This window comes from Heterodontus francisci, chromosome 45 (assembly GCF_036365525.1).
Source record: "Heterodontus francisci isolate sHetFra1 chromosome 45, sHetFra1.hap1, whole genome shotgun sequence".
Taxonomy (NCBI): Eukaryota; Metazoa; Chordata; class Chondrichthyes; order Heterodontiformes; family Heterodontidae; genus Heterodontus; species Heterodontus francisci.
The window spans coordinates 22,372,233-22,393,442 of NC_090415.1; the positions used below are offsets into that span (position 1 = coordinate 22,372,233).

The following is a 21,210-nucleotide window of genomic DNA, read 5'->3' on the forward strand; positions in this document are numbered from 1 at the left end:
TCAGTGCTCCGGCTAGGATTTCAATCCTCTGCAGCTCATGCAGCTGTTTCCCCCTCACCCCCCCATCTCACCCCAGTTCCTTTCACTCCATTGCCTGCCTCCTTGCCTTGAGTACAATTTGCTTGCATGCCATGGAGTCTCTTCTGACTGTGGTTCCACCTCTTCTTTTACAGGGGTTCGGTTTCGTGACCTTTGAGAACAGCCTGGATGCAGACGGGGCTCGGGAGAAGTTGAATGGCACCATTGTGGAGGGGCGAAAGATCGAGGTACGTGAGCACAAGCAGTTCCACCCTCAGTGGAGGGTCTGGTAACCCGTGTGGAGAGTGACCAAGTAAGTGATTGACCAAGTGTTTCAATGTTGAATCCAATAGGAGGAAATTCATGCAACATCATTCATCGTCTCCACTTCCACCACCCTCGTAGGCAGCGAGTTCCCGGTCATTACCACCCGTTGTGTAAAAAAGTGCTTCCTCATCGTCCCCCTTCATCTCTTGCCCAAATCTGTGTCCCCTAGCCCTTGTACCATAAGTTTTTTTTTATTCATTCATGGGATGTGGGAGTCGCTGGCCAGGCCAGCATTTATTGCCCATCCCTAATAGTCCCTGAGAAGGTAGCGGTGAGCTGCCTTCGTGAACCGCTGCACTCCATGTGGGGTAGGTACACCCACAGTGCTGTTCAGAAGGGAGTTCCAGGAGTTTGACCCAGCAACAGTGAAGGAACGGCGATATAGTTCCAAGTCAGGATGGTGTGTGACTTGGAGGGGAACTTGCAGGCAGTGGTGTTCCCATGCATCTGCTGCCCTTGTCCTTCTGGTTGGTAGAGGTCGCGGGTTTGGGCAGCGCTGTCGAAGGAGCTTGGTGCGTTGCTGCAGTGCATCTTGTAGATGGTACACACTGCTGCCACTGTGTGTCAGTGGTGGAGGGAGTGAGTGTTTGTAGATGGGGTGCCAATCAAGCGGGCTGCTTTGTCCTGGATGGTGTTGAGCTTCTTGAGTGTTGTTGGAGGTGCACCCATCCAGGGAAGTGGAGAGCATTCCAACACACTCCTGACTTGTGCCTTGTAGATGGTGGACAGGCTTTGGGGAGTCAGGAGGTGAGATACTAATCGCAGAATTCCCAGCCTCTGACCTGCTCTTGTAGCCACTGTATTTATATGGCTACTCCAATTCAGTTTCTGGTCAATGACAACCCCCAGGATGTTGATATGATATACTTGCCTTGGAGGGAAGGCATCGGAGGTTCACCAAACTAATCCCTGGGATGGCGGGATTGCCTTATGAGGAGAGATTGAGGGAACTGGGCCTGTATTCTCTAGAATTTCGAAGAATGAGAGGTGATCTCATTGAAACTATTAAAATTCGCTCAGGCGTAACAGGGTAGATGTGGATAGGATGTTTCCCCTGGCTGGGGAGTCTGGAACTAGGGGACACAGTCTCAGAATAAGGGGCAGGCCATTTAGGACTGAGATGAGGAGGAATTTCTTTACTCGGAGGTTGGTGAATCTGTGGTATTCTCTGCCCCAGAGGACTGTGGAGGCTCATTCATTGAGTATGTTCAAGATAGAAATCGATAGATTTCTGGATACTAATGACATCAAGAGATGTGGGGATAGTGGGGGAAAATGGCATAGAGGTAGATGATCAGCCATGATCTAGTTGATTGGCAGAACAGGCTCGATGGGCTGAATAGCCTACTCTTGTTCCTACTTTCTTGTTACTATGTGCCTAAAACTCCCCTCAATCTCCTTTGTTCCAAGGAGAACAAACCCAGCTTCTCCAACCGAACCCTGCGGCGAAAATACCCCCCCATCCCTGGAACTATTCTGGTAAATCACCCCGCCCCCCCCACTGCCACCAGGGCTCTCACATCCTTCCTAAAGTGCGGCGACCAGAACGCGTTGCGATCCTCTAGTTTGCGGCTTAACCCGCAGACGGCGTCCCGTCTAATCTTTGCTGTTACTCTATAAGGGCCATTGCTTTTGTGTTGCAGGTCAACAATGCGACAGCACGGGTTGTGACCCCCAAGAAACCGCCGACTCCTTTTATCAATGGTAGGTGTAGCAGGAAGTGCCGCTACAGATTGAGATCCTCCTTACAAGCAATACTCAGCAATACAAGCCCTCCTTTAGTAACTCGGGAGTGTGTGCTTCCCGAGCCTCGGTACTGTCCTCCCATTTCTGTTCTTGGGCAGTTTCTCATTTCCTTCCCTTCCCATCAATCCATGAGAAATAGGAGCAGGAGGAGGCCATCCGGCCCCTCGGACCTGCTGCCCCATTTCTGCTCTTCTGTCTCATCTGCACTATCCCGGACGAGCCCCCATATCCCTCAATTCCCACAGTGCCCAAAAGTCTCTCGATCGCCATCTTGAATATGCTCAACGGCCAAGCATTCACAGCTCTCTCTAGGGGTAGAGAATTCCAAAGAGTCACAAAACCCTCGGAGTGAAGACATTTCTCCTCACCTCACTCCCAAATGGGCGACCCCTTATCCTGAGACTGTGACTCCCGTGTCCTAGATTCCCCGGCCAGGGGTAAACAGCCTCTCGGCATCTGTCCTGTCCAACCCCTTAAGAATTTTACATGTTTCAGTCAGATCAGCTCATTCTTCTAAACTCCAGGGAATATAGGCCTGGTCTACACAATCTCTGCTCAGAGGACAATTCCCTCATCCCAAAAACTGGTCTCATGAACCTTCACTGCACACACTCCAGGGCAAGTACATCCTGCCTTCGGTTAGGAGTCCAAAACCAGAAGGCATTTGATAAGGTACTACGTCAAAGGTTATTGCGGAAAATAAAAGCTTATGGTGTAGGGGGTAACATATTGGCATGGATAGAAGATTGGCTAACAAACAGGAAACAGACAGTAGGCGTAAATGGGTCATTTTCTGGTTGGCAAGGTGTAATGAGTGGTGTGTCACAGGGATCAGTGCTGGGGCCTCAACTTTTTACAATTTATATAAATGACTTGGATGAAGGGACGATCAAGATGGCGATCGAGAGACTTTTGGGCACTGTGGGAATTGAGGGATATGGGGGCTCGTCCGGGATATGGTTGCTACATTTACTGATGACACAAAGATAGGTAGGAAAGTAAGTTGTGAAGAGAACATAAGGAGGCTACAAAGGAATACAGATAGGTTAAGTGAGTGGGCAAAGATCTGGCAAATGGAGTATAATGTGGGAAAGTGTGAAATTGTCCATTTTGGCAGAAAGAATAAAAAAGAAGCATATTATCAAAATGGTGATAGGTTGCAGAGCTCTGAGATGCGGAGGGATCTGGGTGTCCTAGTGCATGAATCGCAAAAGGTTGGTATACAGGTACAGCACGGAATTAGGAAAGCTAATAGAATGTTATTGTTTATTGTGAGGGGAATTGAATATAAAAGTAGGGAGGTTATGCTTCAGTTATGCAGGGCATTGGTGAGACCACATCTGGAATACTGTGTACAGTATTGGTCGTTTTATTAAAGGAAGATTGTAAATGCGTTGGAGGCAGTACAGAGAAGGTTTACTCGACGAATACCTGGAATGGGCGGGCTGTCTTACGAGGAAGGATTAGACAGGCTAGGCTTGTATCTGCTGGAGTTTAGAAGAGTAAGAGCCGACTTGATTGAAACATATAAGATCCCGAGGGGTCTTGACAGGGTGGATGTGGAAAGGATGTTTGCCCTTGTGGGAGAGTCTAGAACTAGGGGTCACTGTTTAAAAATAAGGGGTTGCCCATTTAAGACAGAGATGAGGAGAAATGTTTTCTCTCAGAGGGTTGTGATTGTTTGGAACTTTCTTCCTCAAAAGGTGGTGGAAGCAGAGTCTTTGAATATTTTGAAGGCAGAGTTCGATAGATTCTTGATAAGCAAGGGGGTGAAAGGTTTTCGGGGGGTAGGTGGAAATGTGGAGTCGAGGTTACAATCAGACCAGCCATGATCTTATTGAATGGTGGAGCAGGCTCGACGGGCCGAGTGGCCTACTCCTGCTCCTAATTCGTATGTTCCTGCCATTCAGGCAACCATTGCCCCACTGATGTTTTTTTTGGCTTGCTTCTCTATTCCAGATTCCAATCTCTTGGTCCCATGTGGGTATGGTAGCACAGCAGCTATGTTACTGGACTGGTAATCCAGCGGGCACCCCCCCCCCTCCCCCCCCATTAATGATGTGTTCAAATCTCACCATGATGGTCGGAGGAATTTAAATCATTTCATTGCATCAAATTGGCATTTCAAAGAGAAAAAAGTGCTAATATCACTAATGGGGGGCGGGGGTAAGAAAGAATCTGAATGGCATCCTTTCAAGAAGGGAAGCTGTTGCCTGACTCGCTGTGGCCTCCATGCGATTCTGGGCCCATGGATGTCAAATTGGCTGCCCTCTTAAATGGCCTGGGAAGTTGCCAATGAGGTGCCATTGGGGATGGGTGTTCCAAGCTGGCTTTGAGAAGAGAAACCCTCTCTCTCCGAGTTGCAACATCTTTGTGCATCCGCTGAGGCTCACTCTTCCTGACACGTCTTTCTCTTCCCAGGTTGGAAGATCAACCCCATGGTTGGAGCTGTCTACGCCCCGGAAATTTACACAGGTAAACGGAAAGAAAGATGTGCTTTCCTGCAGCGCCCAAGGATACTGGGGAGCGGGGGAGAACGCCCCTCTCCGTCTTCCAGTAGTGGCCGTGAGGTCACTGACAGTGCCGCGCTCCCTCGGTACTGACAATGGGAGTGTCAGTTTCGATTACGGGCTCATGCCCGTAAGTAAGCTTTGAGGTGACAGTGATACGGAGGGCGCACTTGGGCACAGCAGAAACTGCAAAAAGGACTTTTAGAACACTTACGAATTTGCAAAGCAAGCCCAGTCCTCATGAAAATGGTTAGGACCCCGCAAAAATGCCAACACCAGCACTATTGTTCTGCCACATGTCCAATAGACGCCCGCCCCCAGATAGTCGGAACATCGAGAGCACTTTGCATGTGAACTGCGTTTTCTCTTGCGACTTGTAACGCAATTGCATTTCAGGAACCCCTTGTACCAGCATCAGACACTCCCAGGTCAGACTCCACAAAGACGAGGCTCCCACTATGTTGCCCCATCAAACCCTCCCAGTACGATTGGTGATTCCCAAGTCTTTTGGGGAGTAGCTGGGCCTATGGGGGATCTGCAGTGCTGTTGGGATTCCAGGGCCTCTGGGATTACCCGCAACTCATTCGAAAGAAGTCTGGATGTGCACCTCAAGTGCTGTAATCTGCAGGGCTACAGACCAAATGCTGGAAGGTGGGATTAGAATGGGTGGATCGTTTTTCAGCTGGCACGGACATGATGGGCCAAGTGGCCTCTTTCTGTGCCATAAACTTTCGATGATTCTATGATTCTATTCTATGACTGTTGGGAATCTCAGTGCTGTTGGGATTCTCAGTCCTGTCGGGAATCTCAGTGCTGTTGGGATTCTCAGTCCTGTTGGGATTCCAGTGCTGTTGGGCCTGCCAGTCTTGTTAGGTTGAATACATTGTCTTTCTGCTGTTCTTCTGGTCTAACCCCCTTTCCTTCTGGTTCCCCATTCAGTGGCTGGATTCCCATACCCAGTGGCTGCTGCAGCTCCAGCCATGGCCTACAGAGGGACACACCTCCGAGGCCGAGGCAGGGCCGTGTACAACGCCATCCGGGCAGTGACAGCGCCATCTCCCATGCCAGCCTACGGAGGGTAAGTGTCGGGCATTGTCCCTGTATCCCTGTCAATTTCTGCCCTTCCAGTGTTTATCCGATTCCCCTTTCATAGATTAATGGAATGGTCACAGCACAGTAAGAAGTTGTTCGGCCCATTGAGTCTGTGCCGGGCTCCCCCTGCAAAAGCAACTTAGCCAATCCCACCCTCCCGTTCTTTCCTCATAGTTCTGCGAATCTTTTCCTGGCAGCATATCCTGTTGCCATCGGGGATTTGTGTTTGAGAAGCTGCAGGTCTCTTTCGTCCTGCACCCTGGTTAAAATTGTGCCGTTTGCTTTGCCTCCAAGCTCAGGACTCCGATGGGTTCAGGGGGATGTTGGGCGGGAATGGTTTCAAATGCCCTTTTTGCGGAATCAGGGTTCAGGATGTTTGTGATTCTTGTACTTGGAAAGGGAGGGATTTAACGGGGAAAAACGCAGGGACTGGGGCAGGTAATTGGCGGAGGATGTGGAAGTTCTAATGTTCATGTAACTTTGTAGCACTGATGACCTCTTCTGTCTCTGAATTGCAGAGTTGTGTACCAGGATGCTTTATACGGGACGGATATTTATGTAGGTATTTTCAGTCGTTGTGTGTCTCCATCTCTCCGTAGCTTTCTCCCTCTCTGGTTGTCTCTCTCGCGTTCTCTCTCTCTTTGTCTTCATCTGCCTGTCTCTCATTCTCTCCATTTCTCTTCCCCCTTCAGCTTCACAATGTCTTTCTCCTCCCGTTCCTGCTCTCTCCCTGCCTTGCACGCACCGTAGACTGCCAAACCCTGCATCCGATAACCTAAGTCGCACCGAGTCCCGTTCACCCGTCACCACCCCCACCTTGCTCACTGGCCCACATTGACTCATGGTCCAGCAACGCCCCGATTTTAAAATTCTCATCCTTGTTTTCAAATCCCTCCATGGCCCCTCGCCCTGCAACCACCCCCCCCCCTCACCCCCATCTGTGTAACCTCTTCCAGCCCCTATAACCCTCCAAGATATCTGTGTCCTCTAATTCTGGCCTCTTGTAAATCCAGATTCACCTTTTGCTCTCAAGACTCTGAAGTGTCCTCCCTGACTCTCTCCACCCCTCTACCTCTCTCTCTTCCTTGAAGGTATGTTTAAAGACCCTATATCTCTGACTAAACTTTCTGCCAGCTCTCCCAATATCCAATTATGGTGCCTAGGGACCAAATTTTCTTTGGTAATTCCTCCTGTGAAACTCCTCGGGTTGTTCTATCATGTGAGGGACGGCATGTAAATAAAGCATGTTGCTTTTCTATCTCTCCCTCTCTCGGTTTCCTCTCTCCCCTCCCCCCCGTCACCCCCCCATCCTCCCACATCTTTGTCCCTCTCTATCTGTCGCTGTCTCTATCTCTCTGTTTTTTTTTTCTCTCGCTCTGTTTCACTCTGACTCTCCTTCTCTCCCTCTCGTTGGTGTCCCATGCCTGTTGCGGATTCCTCCCCCTGCCCCTCAGTTTGCATTCATTGGGACGGATGCTCTCAACAGCTGCGAGGTAGAAATTTGCCTCCGCGTGGTGGCTGACGTGGGGCTGTCGTTACATCTGTAGCGACCCTCTGAAATTCCACTCCCTTGACAATGGAAGCGAATAGCGGGGAGTGTAACAAACGACCGGCCAATAGTCCACCGCTGAAGGTGAATGTCTGCCCCCTCTATGTGTCTTTCCCTGCCATTCATCGCACGTCTTCCCTCTGATTTCTGTTTCAGGGCGGTTACGCCACATACCGAGTGGCTCAACCAGCTGCTGCCACCCCTACCTACAGTGACGGGTAAGTATGCCTCTGCCAACTCTTCCGTGGCACCTCATCCTCTTCTTGCGGGTCTCCATTTGTGCCTGTTTTGACTCTTGCGCCAGGAACACGGGCATTCCTCCGTCTGCAGGGCACCCAGTTTCGACCGTAACAGAGCAAAATCTGAACGCTAGGAACAGGAAGGGCGGCCATTCTCTGGTTGGCAAGATGTAACCAGCAGCGTGCCGCGGGGATCGGTGCTGGGGCCTCAACTTTTTACAACTTATCATAAATGACTTGCATGAAGGGACCGACGGTATGGTTGCTACATTTGCTGATGGCACAAAGATAGGTAGGACAGTAAGTTGTGAAGAGGACACAAGGGGGCTACAAAGGGATAGAGATAGGTTAGGTGAGTGGGCAAAGATCTGGCAAATGGAGTATAATGTGGGAAAGTGTGAAATTGTCCACTTTGGCAGGAAGAATTTAAAAAAGCAGCATATTATCTAAATGGTGAGAGATTGCAGAGCTCTGAGATGCAGAGGGATCTGGGTATCCTCGTGCATGAATCGCAAAATGTTAGTATGTAGGTACAGCACGTAATTAGGAAAGTTAATAGAATATTATCATTTATCGTGAGGGGAATTGAATATAAAAGTAGGGAGTAAAATAAAAGCAAAATACTGCGGATGCTGGAAATCTGAAATAAAAACAAGAAAATCTGGAACCACTCAGCAGCTCTGGCAGCATCTGTGAAAAGAGAAGATCTCTTTTCACAGATACTGCCAGACCTGCTGAGTGGTTCCAGCATTTCTTGTTTTTATTATATTATATTATAAAAGTAGGGAGGTTATGCTTCAGTTATACAGGGCATTGGTGAGACCACATCTGGTGTACTGTGTACAGTACTGGTCTCCTTATTTAAGGAAGGATGTAAAAGCATTGGAAGCAGTTCAGAGAAGGTTTACTAGACTAATACCTGGAATGGGCGGGTTGTCTTATGAGGAAAGATTGGACAGGCTAGGCTTGTATCCGCTGGAATTTAGAAGAGTAAGAGGCGACTTGTTTGAAACATATCAGATCCTGAGGGGTCATAGAAACGTAGAAAATAGGAGCAGGAGTAGGCCATTCGGCCCTTCGAGCCTGCTCCTCCATTCATTATGATCACGGCTGATCATTCAACTCAGTAACCTGTTCCCGCTTTCCCCCCCATACCCTTTCACCCCTTTCACCCCAAGAGCTATATCTAACTCCTTCTTGAAAACATTCAATGTTTTGGCCTCAACTTCTTTCTGTGGTAGCGAATTCCACAGGCTCACCACTCTCTGGGTGAAGAAATTTCTCCTCATCTCAGTCCTGAAAGGTTTACCCTGTATCCTTACACTATGACCCCTGGTTCTGGACTCCCCCACCATTGGGAACATCCTTCCTGCATCTACCCTGTCAAGTCCTGTTAGAATTTTATAAGTTTCTATGAGATCCCCCCTCACTCTTTTGAACTCCAGAGAATATAATCCTAACCGACTCAATCTCTCCTCATACGTCAGTCCCACCATCCCAGGAATCAGTCTGGTAAACCTTTGCTGCACTCCCTCTATAGCAAGAACATCCTTCCTCAGATAAGGAGACCAACACTGCACACAATATTCCAGGTGTGGCCTCACCAAGGCCCTGTATAATTGCAGCAAGACATCCCTGCTCCTGTACTCGAATCCTCTCACTATGAAGGCCAACATACCATTTGCCTTTTTTACCACCTGTTGCACCTGCATGCTTACCTTCAGCGACTGGTGTACGAGAACACCCAGGTCTCGTTGCATATTACCCTCTCTCAGTTTATAGCCATTCAGATAATAATCTGCCTTCCTGTTTTTGCTACCAAAATGGATAACCTCACATTTATCCACATTATACTGCATCTGCCATGCATTTGCCCAGTCACTCAACTTGTCCAAATCACCCTGAAGTCTCTCTAAATCCTCGTCACAACTCACCCTCCCACCCAGTTTTGTGTCGTCTGCAAATTTGGAGATATTACATTTAGTTCCCTCATCAAAATCATTAATATATATTGTGAATAGCTGGGGTCCTAGCACCAATCCCTGTGGTACCCCACTAGTCACTGCCTGCCATTCGGAAAAAAGACCCGTTTATTCCTACTCTTTGTTTCCTGTCTGCCAACCAATTTTCTATCCATCGCAATACACTACCCCCAATCCCATGCGCTTTAATTTTACACGCTAATCTCTTATGTGGGACTTTGTCGAAAGCCTTCTGAAAGTCCAAATAAACCACATCCACTGGCCTTCCCTCATCAACTCTACTTGTTACATCCTCGAAGAATTCTAGTAGATTTGTCAAGCATGATTTCCCTTTCGTAAATCCATGCTGACTCTGTCCGATTCTACCACTGTTCTCTACGTGCTCTGCTATAAAATCTTTGACAATGGACTCTAGAATTTTCCCCACTACCGATGTCAGGCTGACTGGTCTATAATTCCCTGCTTTCTCTCTACCTCCCTTTTTAAATAGTGGGGTTACATTAGCTACCCTCCAATCTGTAGGAACTGTTCCAGAGTCTATAGAATCTTGGAAGATGACCACCAATGCATCCACTATTTCTAGGGCCACTTCCTTAAGTACTCTGGGATGCATACCATCAGGCCCTGGGGATTTATCGGCTTTCAATCCCATCAATTTCCCCAACACCATTTCCTTACTAATACTGATTTCTTTCAGTTCCTCTCTCTCACTAAGCCCTGTGTTCCCCAACATTTCTGGTGTGATATTTGTGTCCTTTTTTGTGAAGACAGAACTAAAGTATGCATTTAGTTGGTCAGCCATTTCTTTGTTCCCCATAATAAATTCCCCTGTTTCTGACTGCAAGGGACCTACATTTGTCTTCACCAATCTTTTTCTCTTCACATACCTGTAGAAACTTTTACCGTCAGTTTTTATGTTCCCCGCAAGCTTACTCTCGTACTCTATTTTCCCCTTCTTAATCAATGTCTTGGTCCTCCTTAGTTGTGACAGGGTGGATGTGGAAAGGATGTTTCCCCTTGTGGGAGAATCTAGCACTAGGGGTCGCTGTTTAAAAATAAGGGGTCTCCCATTTAAGACAGAGATGTGGAGAAATTTTTTTTCACTCAGAGGGTCGTGAGTCTTTGGAACTCTCTTTCTCAAAAGGCGATGGGAGCAGAGTCTTTGAATATTTTTAAGGCAGAGGTAGATAGATTCTTGATAAGAAAGGGGGTGAAAGGATACTGGGGGTAAGGGGAAATGTGGAGTTGAGGTCACAATCAGATCAGCCATGATCTTGTTGAGAGGCCTACTCCTGCTCCTAATTTTCACGATCGTATGTTTGTAGTTTTCCCCCAGCATCCACAGTCTTTTTTTGGTGTGGGGGGAAGAGTGGGGAGAGAGTTCCAGATTTCCGCTCCCCCTTTGTGTGAAGAAGTGCTTCCCAACATGACCCCTGACCGGCCTAGCTCGAATTCCAGGGGATCTTCTCATTCGCGATTCCCCCCCGCCCACAACTCTCCATCGGAGGGAGTAACCTTTCGCTAGCTAGCTTAGGGAATCCTTTAATCATTTTCAGCACCACAATCAGATCACTCCTCAGTTTTTGCATATGCAAGGGAATGCAGACCTGGTCCGTGCACATGGAGCTCGTCATTTAACCCTTTTGACCATAGCGTTACGGTCGTTATCATACAGGAGGAGGCCCTTGGGCCCATCAAGTCCATGCTAGCTCTCTGTAGAACAATTCAGTCAGTCCCGTCCCCAACTCTGTGCTGTAGTCCTGCACATTCCCTCAAGTGCCAATAGACTTTCCTTTTCACCCTGGTGTCATTCTGGTGACTCTGTGCTGCACCCCTCCCCACCCCCTCTCCAAGACCAACATGTCCTTCCTGAGATGTGGGGTACAGAATCGAACTCAATAACTCCAGTGCCCCCTTTGACACATAGGCCAATATGACGTTACCCTCCTGTGATCGCTTTCTTACACTTCTTGTGTCAATGGCACAAGTGTTATGACTGAGGCAGGAGGTGTGCACTGTTAATTCAGTCCCACTTCTCCACTGGTCACAACATATATTTAAATTTTCCCACTCCCCAATAAAGTAAATCCGATACCCTATTTTTCCCCAGAACAAAGCACACCAACCGGATTTCTTTAATAAACAACAAAATTATCCGTTTATTATAAACCAAGTTTTAACCAATAATGTAGTAAACATATGCAAGAATTGAAATATTAAAGCCCCTTATTTATCCGAGCCCTCACGCACATGTACACATACACAACCAGTTAACCAGAAAAAAAATTGTTTACAGCAGTTAGGAAGAAAGAGAAGGAATTAGAAAAAAACACTTCGGCTGAAAAGAACGTATGGCAGGAAGTCCTTAGTTTTTCTGAGGTGTCCCAAAGACAAATAGGTGGCTGTCAGTGATATCGTCCTGGAACAGTTCTTTCCAGGTGATGTTGCTGATCAGTCTGGGTAGGCTTCCCAAGAGACGCAGCACAGAAAGCTCCTGTCAGGCTTTACAGCAGGAAGCAGCAACAAGGATTATAGCAGCAGTAGCACCAAAGGTTTCATCAAATACAAGAGGAAATTGAATCTGAAACACTGGAGATACAGAATTCCTCCGCAAGAGAAGGATGAGCTGTTTTTCTTTTGGCAGGTTTGACTCTGGCCAAACACCAGCTGGCTTTTTAACAGTTCAAAATCAAACTAAAACGTTTCCAGAGGCAAGTTGTGTAACATCTATAAATCTTGGCCTGTCACTCCTCTGCAACCTAAAACCCCTGCTGTTTTTATTTGTAAACAGATGCCTTCCAGTAACTGCTTACAGTTACACCCTCAGTCCAAACCTTCCGATGACCTTCCTTTCTAAAAGAAATTCCACAAAGTTCAGCTTCTTCAAGATGCCAAATGATTCATAATTCAAATATAAGCTCTTAAAACATCTTTAGAAGCAATCGTGTAACACAAGTCAGAAATGAGGCAATGCTCTGAGGGATTTCATGGGGAGTGAGTGTTTTGCAGCTGGAAGTCAAAAGGAAGACGTAGAATGCGTTTAATTGGAGACTGAGGGTGGATTGGACTGGGAATTAGGCACGGTTGGAAAGCAAAGCCGGACTGGCTTTGTGCTAAAGTTCGGGAGTGGGATTTGAACCCACATCTTTCTGACTCAAAGATAAGTGAGCCAGCCACCACGCCAGAGCTGACATGAGCCATTGGCTTTGAGTTGGTGGATGCACCAGGGGAATGCCGGGAGCTGTGTTGGAAATCTACAGTGGAGTTGCCTGGCTATGGTATATTGGAACAGAGCATTGGGTAGAGGTCAACTTTCCATGTAGATTTGCATACTCGATCGCTATGACATTTTAATTCATTCATGGGATGTGGGCGTCACTGGCTAGGCCAGCATTTATTGCCCATCCCTAACTGCCCTGGAGAAGGTGGTGGTGAGCTGCCTTCTTGAACCGCTGCAATCCTTGGAGTGTAGGTACACCCCACAGTGCTGTTCGGAAGAGATTCCAGCACTTTGACCCAGCGACATTGAAGGAACGGCCGATATAGTTCCGAGTCAGGGTGGTGTGTGACTTGGAGGGAAACTTGCAGGTGGTGGTGTTCCCATGAAACTGCTGCTCTTGTCCTTCTAGTTGGTAGAGGTCGCGGGTTTGGGCGGCGCTGTCTCAGGAGCCTTGGTGCGTTGCTGCAGTGCATCTTGTCGATGGTACACACTGCTGCCACTGTGCGTCGGTGGTGGAGGGAGTGAATGTTTGTGGATGGGGATTGGATGGGCAATCAGATAACCTGCAAGAGCTCAGGTTAAAGTTGAGGTGCGGACTTTCAGTGTTGTTCATTCGGAGTTGAAGGGATTCACGTTGATTTGGTTGCTTGACTCTTTCAGATATGGCAGAGTGTACACCACAGCCGATCCCTACCATCACGCATTAGGACCTGCCACGCCGTATGGTGTCGGAACAGTGGTGAGTGCCTTCCTGGCATCGAATGCAAATTGGGCCATATACTATGCAAAATGATTGGCCTTAGGTGAAATCAGTAATCTGGGATAACCCCTGTGTTGGGTATATAAGCCAGCTTTGGCCAAGTCAGAGTATGTAGAGTAAGGGGGCAGGTAACAGAATAGATACAAAGCTGGTTCCAAAACAGAAAACATAGAGTGGGGTGGGTCGGGGGGTCGGGGGATGGGTTAAGGGTAGCTGACCAGACTGGCTCAAAATGGGATCTGGTCTTCCACTGGGATGGCTGCTAGGAACACTGATGGTCATAATTTCCAGAAATCATTTGCACTTTGGAATCGGAACCACAATTTCAAAACTTGTCCATGACACCAAATTGGAGGGTGCGGAGGTGGGGGTGGGAGGGCGTGGAGGTGGGGAGGTGGGGAGGGTGCAGGAAGAGCATGGTTAACACTGTAGAAGGCGATGACAATTTAAGAAGACATTACAATGTCTTGAAGGTGTTTACAGCAGAGGTCACATCCCTATCGCTTGGTTAGACCACACCTGGAGCACTGTGCACAGTTCCAGTCTCCATATCCCTCGGTTAGACCACACTTGGAGCACTGTGCACTGTTCCAGTCTCCATATCCCTCGGTCAGACCACACCTGGAGCACTGTGCATAGTTCCGGTCTCCATATCCCTTGGTTAGACCACACTCAGAGCACTGTGCACTGTTCCATTCTCCATATTCCTCGGTTACACCACACTTGGAGCACTGTGCACAGTTCTAGTCTCCATATCCCTTGGTTAGACCACAATTGGAGCACGGTGCACAGTTCCAATCTCCATATCCCTTGGTTAGACCACACTTGGAGCACTGTGCACACTTCCACTCTCCATATACCTCGGTTAGACCACACTCGGAGCACTGTGCACCGTTCCAGTCTCCATATACCTCGGTTAGATCACACTTTGAGCACTGTGCACAGTTCCAGTCTCCATATCCCTTGGTTAGACCACACTTGGAGCACTGTGCACACTTCCACTCTCCATATACCTCGGTTAGACCACACTTGGAGCACTGTGCACCGTTCCAGTCTCCATATACCTCGGTTAGACCACACTTGAAGCACTGTGCACAGTTCCAGTCTCCATATACCTCGGTTAGATCACACTTGGAGCACTGTGCACAGTTCCAGTCTCCATATACCTTGGTTAGACCACACTTGAAGCACTGCACAGCTCCGATTTTCATGATGTAAATTGAGAGAGAGGTACTGGAGATAGTGCAGCGATTATTCAAAGGGGCGATACTAAAACAAAGAGGGTATAATTATCAGGAAGGCTGATAAGGTAGGGACTCAGTTCTCCGGAAAAGAGACGGCTGTGTGGTGACCTGAGTGCTGGCGGGATTGATGGCAGGGTGAGCATAAAAGCTGGTCGGGCGGTGGCAGGGGGCGGGTGCTCGCCCCGGCGCGGGAAGGCCTGTGAACGGCCTTCCCATCCTGCCACCATTGGAGGCCCATTACTGGGCGACGAATCCCCAGTTCCGGGCCCCTTCCTTCCAGAGCTGCAATTAACCGTGAGACCCTGCTCGCTCTCTGTGGAACAGTCCAGGTAGTCCCACTCCCCCCGCTCTATTCCCATAGCCCTGCAAGTTTGTTTCCCTCATGTGCCCATCTTAGCACTCTCTCAGTATGTCCTGCTGCCTTCAAAGGTCGACATTCTTCATTGTATCTTTGCGCCTGACTCTCTCAATGACAACTGCTAACCAACGCCTTCCTTTGTCTGATTCCAGGCCAGCCTGTATCGCGGGGGCTACAACCGCTTCACTCCGTACTGAACCGGTCACGGACGGGAACTACCCCCCACCTACCCCCCCCCCCCCCCCACGACTCCTTTTTACCCACCTACAGCCGTGAAAGGGTCGGGACGGCCCAATTCCTGTGCCAGCTGGATGACGTAAAGTTCCTTCCCGTCTCTGGGTTGAAATGTGCCTTGGAGCTTCTGTAACTGTGCAAAAAGTGTAAATGCTTGGATTTAGGAACCACCACTTTTTTGTTTTGTCGTCGTTGCCTTGCTGCATTTTCTCGAGGAAGATGCGTTGGATGCAGTCCGGGGGGGGGTGGGGGGGGGGGTGGTGGGGTGTGTGGACTGGGCTTGTGCTAGAATCTTAACTGCCTTGTGGATTTAAGAATTGAGCAGTGTCAGTGTTATCATCTTCATTAACACCGAAGAAATAACGAAGCTTTTTCCAGATTTGCTAAAAGTTGCCTTTGCTGAAGTGGCTGGGAGTAGTGAGTTGGAATAGTTTAACAGGGTCTTCCCCGGTACTGCAAGCAGGTTCTTGACCCTGGGTTTGACTTACGGAATCCCGAGATGCACAGTCGCGTCATCATCTAGCCCTTTTTTTTTTGAAGTCTCATTGGTGTCATCGCTTCAGTTCCCCCTCCCCCACCCCCCTCCCCCCCCTCCCCAACAACCTCTCATTTTTTTTTGGTTGTGTGTGTGAGCGACGTCCTCCTCTTGAAGGCCACTCGGCCCCACCAGCCCTGCTGGCGCTTTTAGGCCCCTCCGCGGCAGCCTCCTCCCCACCCGACTTCGCCTCAGCCCTCTCAGCGCCGACCTTTCTGCCGTTTCCACTTCACCCCCCCTGCCCAGTTTCCCTTTCCGTGCCCAAGCTTCCAACTGGGGAGCTGTTTGAGCATCGATTGCCATTGCCAGAAGAGAGTTCCAAACGAATGCCGCTCCTTTTTGCGTTTCCCAGTTTCACTCCTGAAGGGTCTGGCTCTAATCTGTCGGCTGTGGCCCCCCCCCCCCTCCCATCGCCTTTCCCCACCTAATTCAAAACTTCCCAAGCAGTAGAAATAGCTTCTGTCTATTGACTCCCTATGATCCTTCACTTTCTGGCATCAAGATATCTGGAAGGGCAGTGGAGCAAAACTTTCAGAAGGGAACTGGGTAACCACTTGCGGTGGACATTTTTTGAAGGGCTGTTGGGAAAGCATGTTGGCTGGGAGGGAGTGGGGTGAATTGGTTAGCTCCTTTGCAAAATCTGGCACAGGGACAATGGCTTCTGTTTATGCTGTGCGGTGGCATGGTTATGGAGGTGTAGTCGGTACCGGAAGGGAGACTGGTGCAACTGGTGACTGTCCGTCACATTCCCAATGGTTTAGCACCCCCCCTTGGAGGAATATTAAGCCAACATATTGCCATGCTGGTGTAATGGTACGCTCAAAATCACTTAGTCCCATTGCGGTTGCCAAGTTAGGGGTACTTGAAGTTACAATAGTGCCGTGACCCCAATCCGCTTTTCCTTTGGCTATTATTTCCTGGGATGAGACTGGGCAAATTGTGACCACTCAACCCAGTGAATGTCACGCTCTGATCCGTCATCCCAAAGGGACAAAGATTCTAATATCCCCCTCGATAGATAATGTAAGTCGGACGATATTGGGTCAGATTCCCACTATATACCTCTCATGACTTAAGTTCTATTACAAGGCCGCAATGACATTCTGGGAGGCAGTGTCATCGAGTTGTATTCTTCAAATACAATGTTGTGAGAATTGAGGTTGGAGGCAGTGTGGAGGGAGTGCTACTCTGTATCTAACCCCGTGCTGTACCTGTCCTGGGAGTGTTTGATGGGGTATAGTGTAGAGGGAGTGCTACTCTGTATCTAACCCCGTGCTGTACCTGTCCTGGGAGTGTTTGATGGGGTATAGTGTAGAGGGAGCTTTACTCTGTATCTAACCCCCATTTTTTTTTCTTTTTAGGAAGCAGCAAACCCCAGTGCTGTACCTGTCCTGGGAGTGTTTGATGGGGTATAGTGTAGAGGGAGTGCTACTCTGTATCTAACCCCGTGCTGTACCTGTCCTGGGAGTGTTTGATGAGGACAGTGTAGAGGGAGCTTTACTCTGTATCTAACCCTGTACAGTACCTGTCCTGGGAGTGTTTGATGAGGACAGTGTAGAGGGAGCTTTACTCTGTATCTAACCCTGTACAGTACCTGTCCTGGGAGTGTTTGATGAGGACAGTGTAGAGGGAGCTTTACTCTGTATCTAACCCTGTACAGTACCTGTCCTGGGAGTGTTTGATGGGGACAGTGTAGAGGGAGCTTTATTCTGTACCTAACCCTGTTTTTTTTTTCTTTTTAGGAAGCAGCAAACCCCAGTGCTGTACCTGTCCTGGGAGTGTTTGATAGGGACAGTGTAGAGGGAGCTTTACTCTGTATCTAACCTCCGTGTTGTAGCTGTCCTGGGATTGTTTGATAGGGACAGTGTAGAGGGAGCTTTACTCTGTATCTAACCTCCGTGTTGTAGCTGTCCTGGGAGTGTTTGATAGGGACAGTGTAGAGGGAGCTTTACTCTGTATCTAACCCCGTGCTGTACCTGTTCTGGGAGTGTTTGATGGGGACAGTGTAGAGGGAGCTTTATTCTGTATCTAACCCCGTTTTTTTTTTCTTTTTAGGAAGCAGCAAACCCCAGTGCTGTACCTGTCCTGGGAGTGTTTGATGGGGACAATGTAGAGGGAGCTTTACTGTGTATCTAACCTCCGTGTTGTAGCTGTCCTGGGAGTGTTTGATAGGGACAGTGTAGAGGGAGATTTACTCTGTATCTAACCCCGTGCTGTACCTGTCCTGGGAGTGTTTGATCGGGGACAGTGTAGAGGGAGCTTTACTCTGTATCTAACCCTGTACAGTACCTGTCCTGGGAGTGTTTGATGGGGACAATGTAGAGGGAGCTTTACTCTGTATCTAACCTCCGTGTTGTAGCTGTCCTGGGAGTGTTTGATAGGGACAGTGTAGAGGGAGATTTACTCTGTATCTAACCCCGTGCTGTACCTGTCCTGGGAGTGTTTGATAGGGACAGTGTAGAGGGAGCTTTACTCTGTATCTAACCCCGTGCTGCACCTGTTCTGGGAGTGTTTGATGGGGACAGTATAGAGGGAGATTTCCTCTGTATCTAACCCCTGTGCTGTATTTGATTGAGAGGTGTTGGCCGTTGAAAGCAAGTGTGAATATTGGAAACTTTTCCATTCCCAGTACTAATACCCCTCTCCTTGGTCAGCCGAAATGTGTTCTTTGTTCATTTCCACCTTAATGATAAGGATAGAGTTAGGTAACCAACAACCCTGGTTCCCCTTGGACATCCAAGGGAGACAATCAATGGAAATAGTTGGAAGTGTCTATTCTGAGTGCCTGGAGCATGTCGGAATTTATTCATTCTTCACTGGCTCTACCTGTACCATCCTTAGGTTTTGCGGTAGAAAGAAGACCTTGCATTTATATAGTGTCTTTCCTGTCCTTTGGATTTCCATTAGCTTTGAAAAGCACAGTAGACAGAATACAATAAATAACTGGGAGAATTTTCTCCTTAAATAGTTCAAAAATGGGCTCTCATCTTTCCCTTGGATATACTCGTCAACTTTCCGTGGCACCGAGTGAAATTAAGACATAATATCATTTGCTGATGCTCGTGGTGGGGGGAGGTGGGGTTAGAGGAGAGGGTCAGGCAGTGCTGGCATAACTCATTCCCTTGTTTGGAAGGCCTAAATCAGCCCCTTATTTATGTATAGTTCCCTTATTAATTTCTACCCCAGTGTTTAAGATGGGAATTGGTTAACTAAACTTGTCACCATGTAATTATACCCTCCCACCAGTGGAGACACTGCTCTGTAATTAAACCCTCCCACCAGTGGAAATGCAGGTCTTTAATTACACCTTCCCACCAGTGGAGATTCTGCTCTGTAATTACACTCTTCCACCAGTGGAGACACTGGTCTGAAATTACACCCTTCCACCAGTGGAGATTCTGCTCTGTAATTACACCCTCCTACCAGTGGAGATTCTGCTCTGTAATTGCCCCCTCCCACCAGTGGAGATTCTGCTCTGTAATTACACCCTCCCACCAGTGGAGATTCTGCACTGTAATTACACCCTTCCACCAGTGGAGTCACTGGTCTGTAATTACATCCTCTCGCCAGTAGAGATTGTGCTCTGTAATTATACCCTTCCACCATTGGAGACATTGGTCTGTAATTAAACCCTCCCACCAGTGGAGATTCTGGTCTGTAATTACACCCTTCCACCAGTGGAGACACTGATCTGTAATTACACCTCCCCACCAGTGGAGATTCTGCTCTGTAATTACACCCTTCCACCAGTGGGGATTCTGCTCTGTAATTACACCCTCCCACCAGTGGAGACACTGGTCTGTAATTACACCTTCCCACCAGTGGGGATTCTGCTCTGTAATTACACCCTTCCAGCAGTGGAGATTCTGCTCTGTAATTACACCCTTCAACCAGTGGAGACACTGGTATGTAATTACATCCCATCGCCAGTGGAGATTGTGCTCTGTAATTACACCCTTCCACCATTGGAGACATTGGTCTGTAATTACACCCTTCCAGCAGTGGAGGTTCTGCTCTGTAATTGCACCCTTCCACCAGTGGAGATTCTGGTCTGTAATTATACCCTCCCACCAGTGGAGATTCTGCTCTGTATTTGCACCCTTCCACCAGTGGAGATTCTGCTCTGTAATTACACCCTCCCACCAGTGGATGTTCTGCTCTGTAATTACACCCTTCCACCAGTGGAGACACTGGTCTGTAATTACATCTCCTCGCCAGTGGAGATTGTGCTCTGTAATTACACCCTTCCACCATTGGAGACATTGGTCTGTAATTACACCCTTCCACCAGTGGAGATTCTGCTCTGTAATTACACCCTTCCACCAGTGGGGATTCTGGTCTGTAATTACACCCTCCCACCAGTGGAGACACTGGTCTGTAATTACACCTTCCCACCAGTGGGGATTCTGCTCTGTAATTACATCCTTCCAGCAGTGGAGATTCTGCTCTGTAATTACACCCTTCCACCAGTGGAGACACTGGTCTGCAATCACATCCTCTCGCCAGTGGAGATTGTGCTCTGTCATTACACCCTTCCACCAGTGGGGATTGCGTTCTGTAATTACACCCTCTCGCCAGTGGAGACACTGGTCTGTAATTACACCCTCCCACCAGTGGAGACACTGGTCTGTAATTACACCTTCCCACCAGTGGGGATTCTGCTCTGTAATTACACCCTTCCACCAGTGGAGATTCTGCTCTGTAATTACACCCTCCCACCAGTGGAGGTTCTGCTCTGTAATTACACCCTTCCACCAGTGGAGACACTGGTCTGTAATTACACCCTCCCACCAGTGGAGGTTCTGCTCTGTAATTACACCCTTCCACCAGTGGGAATTTCGGTCTGTAATTACACCCTCTCGCCAGTGGAGATACTGGTCTGTAATTACACCCTCCCTCCAGTGGAGGTTCTGCTCTGTAATTACACCCTTCCACCAGTGGAGACACTGGTCTGTAATTACATCCCCTCGCCAGTGGAGATTGTGCTCTGTAATTACACCCTTCCACCATTGGAGACATTGGTCTGTAATTACACCTCCCCACCAGTGGAGATTCTGCTCTGTAATTACACCCTTCCACCAGTGGGGATTCTGGTCTGTAATTACACCCTCCCACCAGTGGAGACACTGGTCTGTAATTACACCTTCCCACCAGTGGGGATTCTGCTCTGTAATTACACCCTTCCAGCAGTGGAGATTCTGCTCTGTAATTACACCCTTCCACCAGTGGAGACACTGGTCTGTAATCACATCCTCTCGCCAGTGGAGATTGTGCTCTGTAATTACACCCTTCCACCAGTGGGGATTGCGGTCTGTAATTACACCCTCTCGCCAGTGGAGATACTGGTCTGTAATTACACCCTCCCACCAGTGGAGACACTGGTCTGTAATTACACC

The 21,210-nt window shown here is 48.5% G+C and overlaps 1 protein-coding gene across 1 annotated transcript in view; it reads left to right on the forward strand.

Annotated features, from left to right (window-relative positions):
* Positions 1 to 15,511, forward strand: part of rbfox1l (RNA binding fox-1 homolog 1, like) — a 120,263-nt gene extending 104,752 nt beyond the window's left edge. The window contains exons 4-11 of the mRNA XM_068022337.1: positions 174 to 266; positions 1,989 to 2,049; positions 4,513 to 4,566; positions 5,541 to 5,679; positions 6,212 to 6,251; positions 7,399 to 7,460; positions 13,344 to 13,422; positions 15,198 to 15,511. Of these exons, the coding sequence (XP_067878438.1) occupies positions 174 to 266; positions 1,989 to 2,049; positions 4,513 to 4,566; positions 5,541 to 5,679; positions 6,212 to 6,251; positions 7,399 to 7,460; positions 13,344 to 13,422; positions 15,198 to 15,242 (573 nt within the window). The 3' untranslated portion in view covers positions 15,243 to 15,511. The remainder of the gene's footprint in view (positions 1 to 173; positions 267 to 1,988; positions 2,050 to 4,512; positions 4,567 to 5,540; positions 5,680 to 6,211; positions 6,252 to 7,398; positions 7,461 to 13,343; positions 13,423 to 15,197) is intronic.
* The last annotated feature ends 5,699 nt before the right edge of the window (positions 15,512 to 21,210 follow it).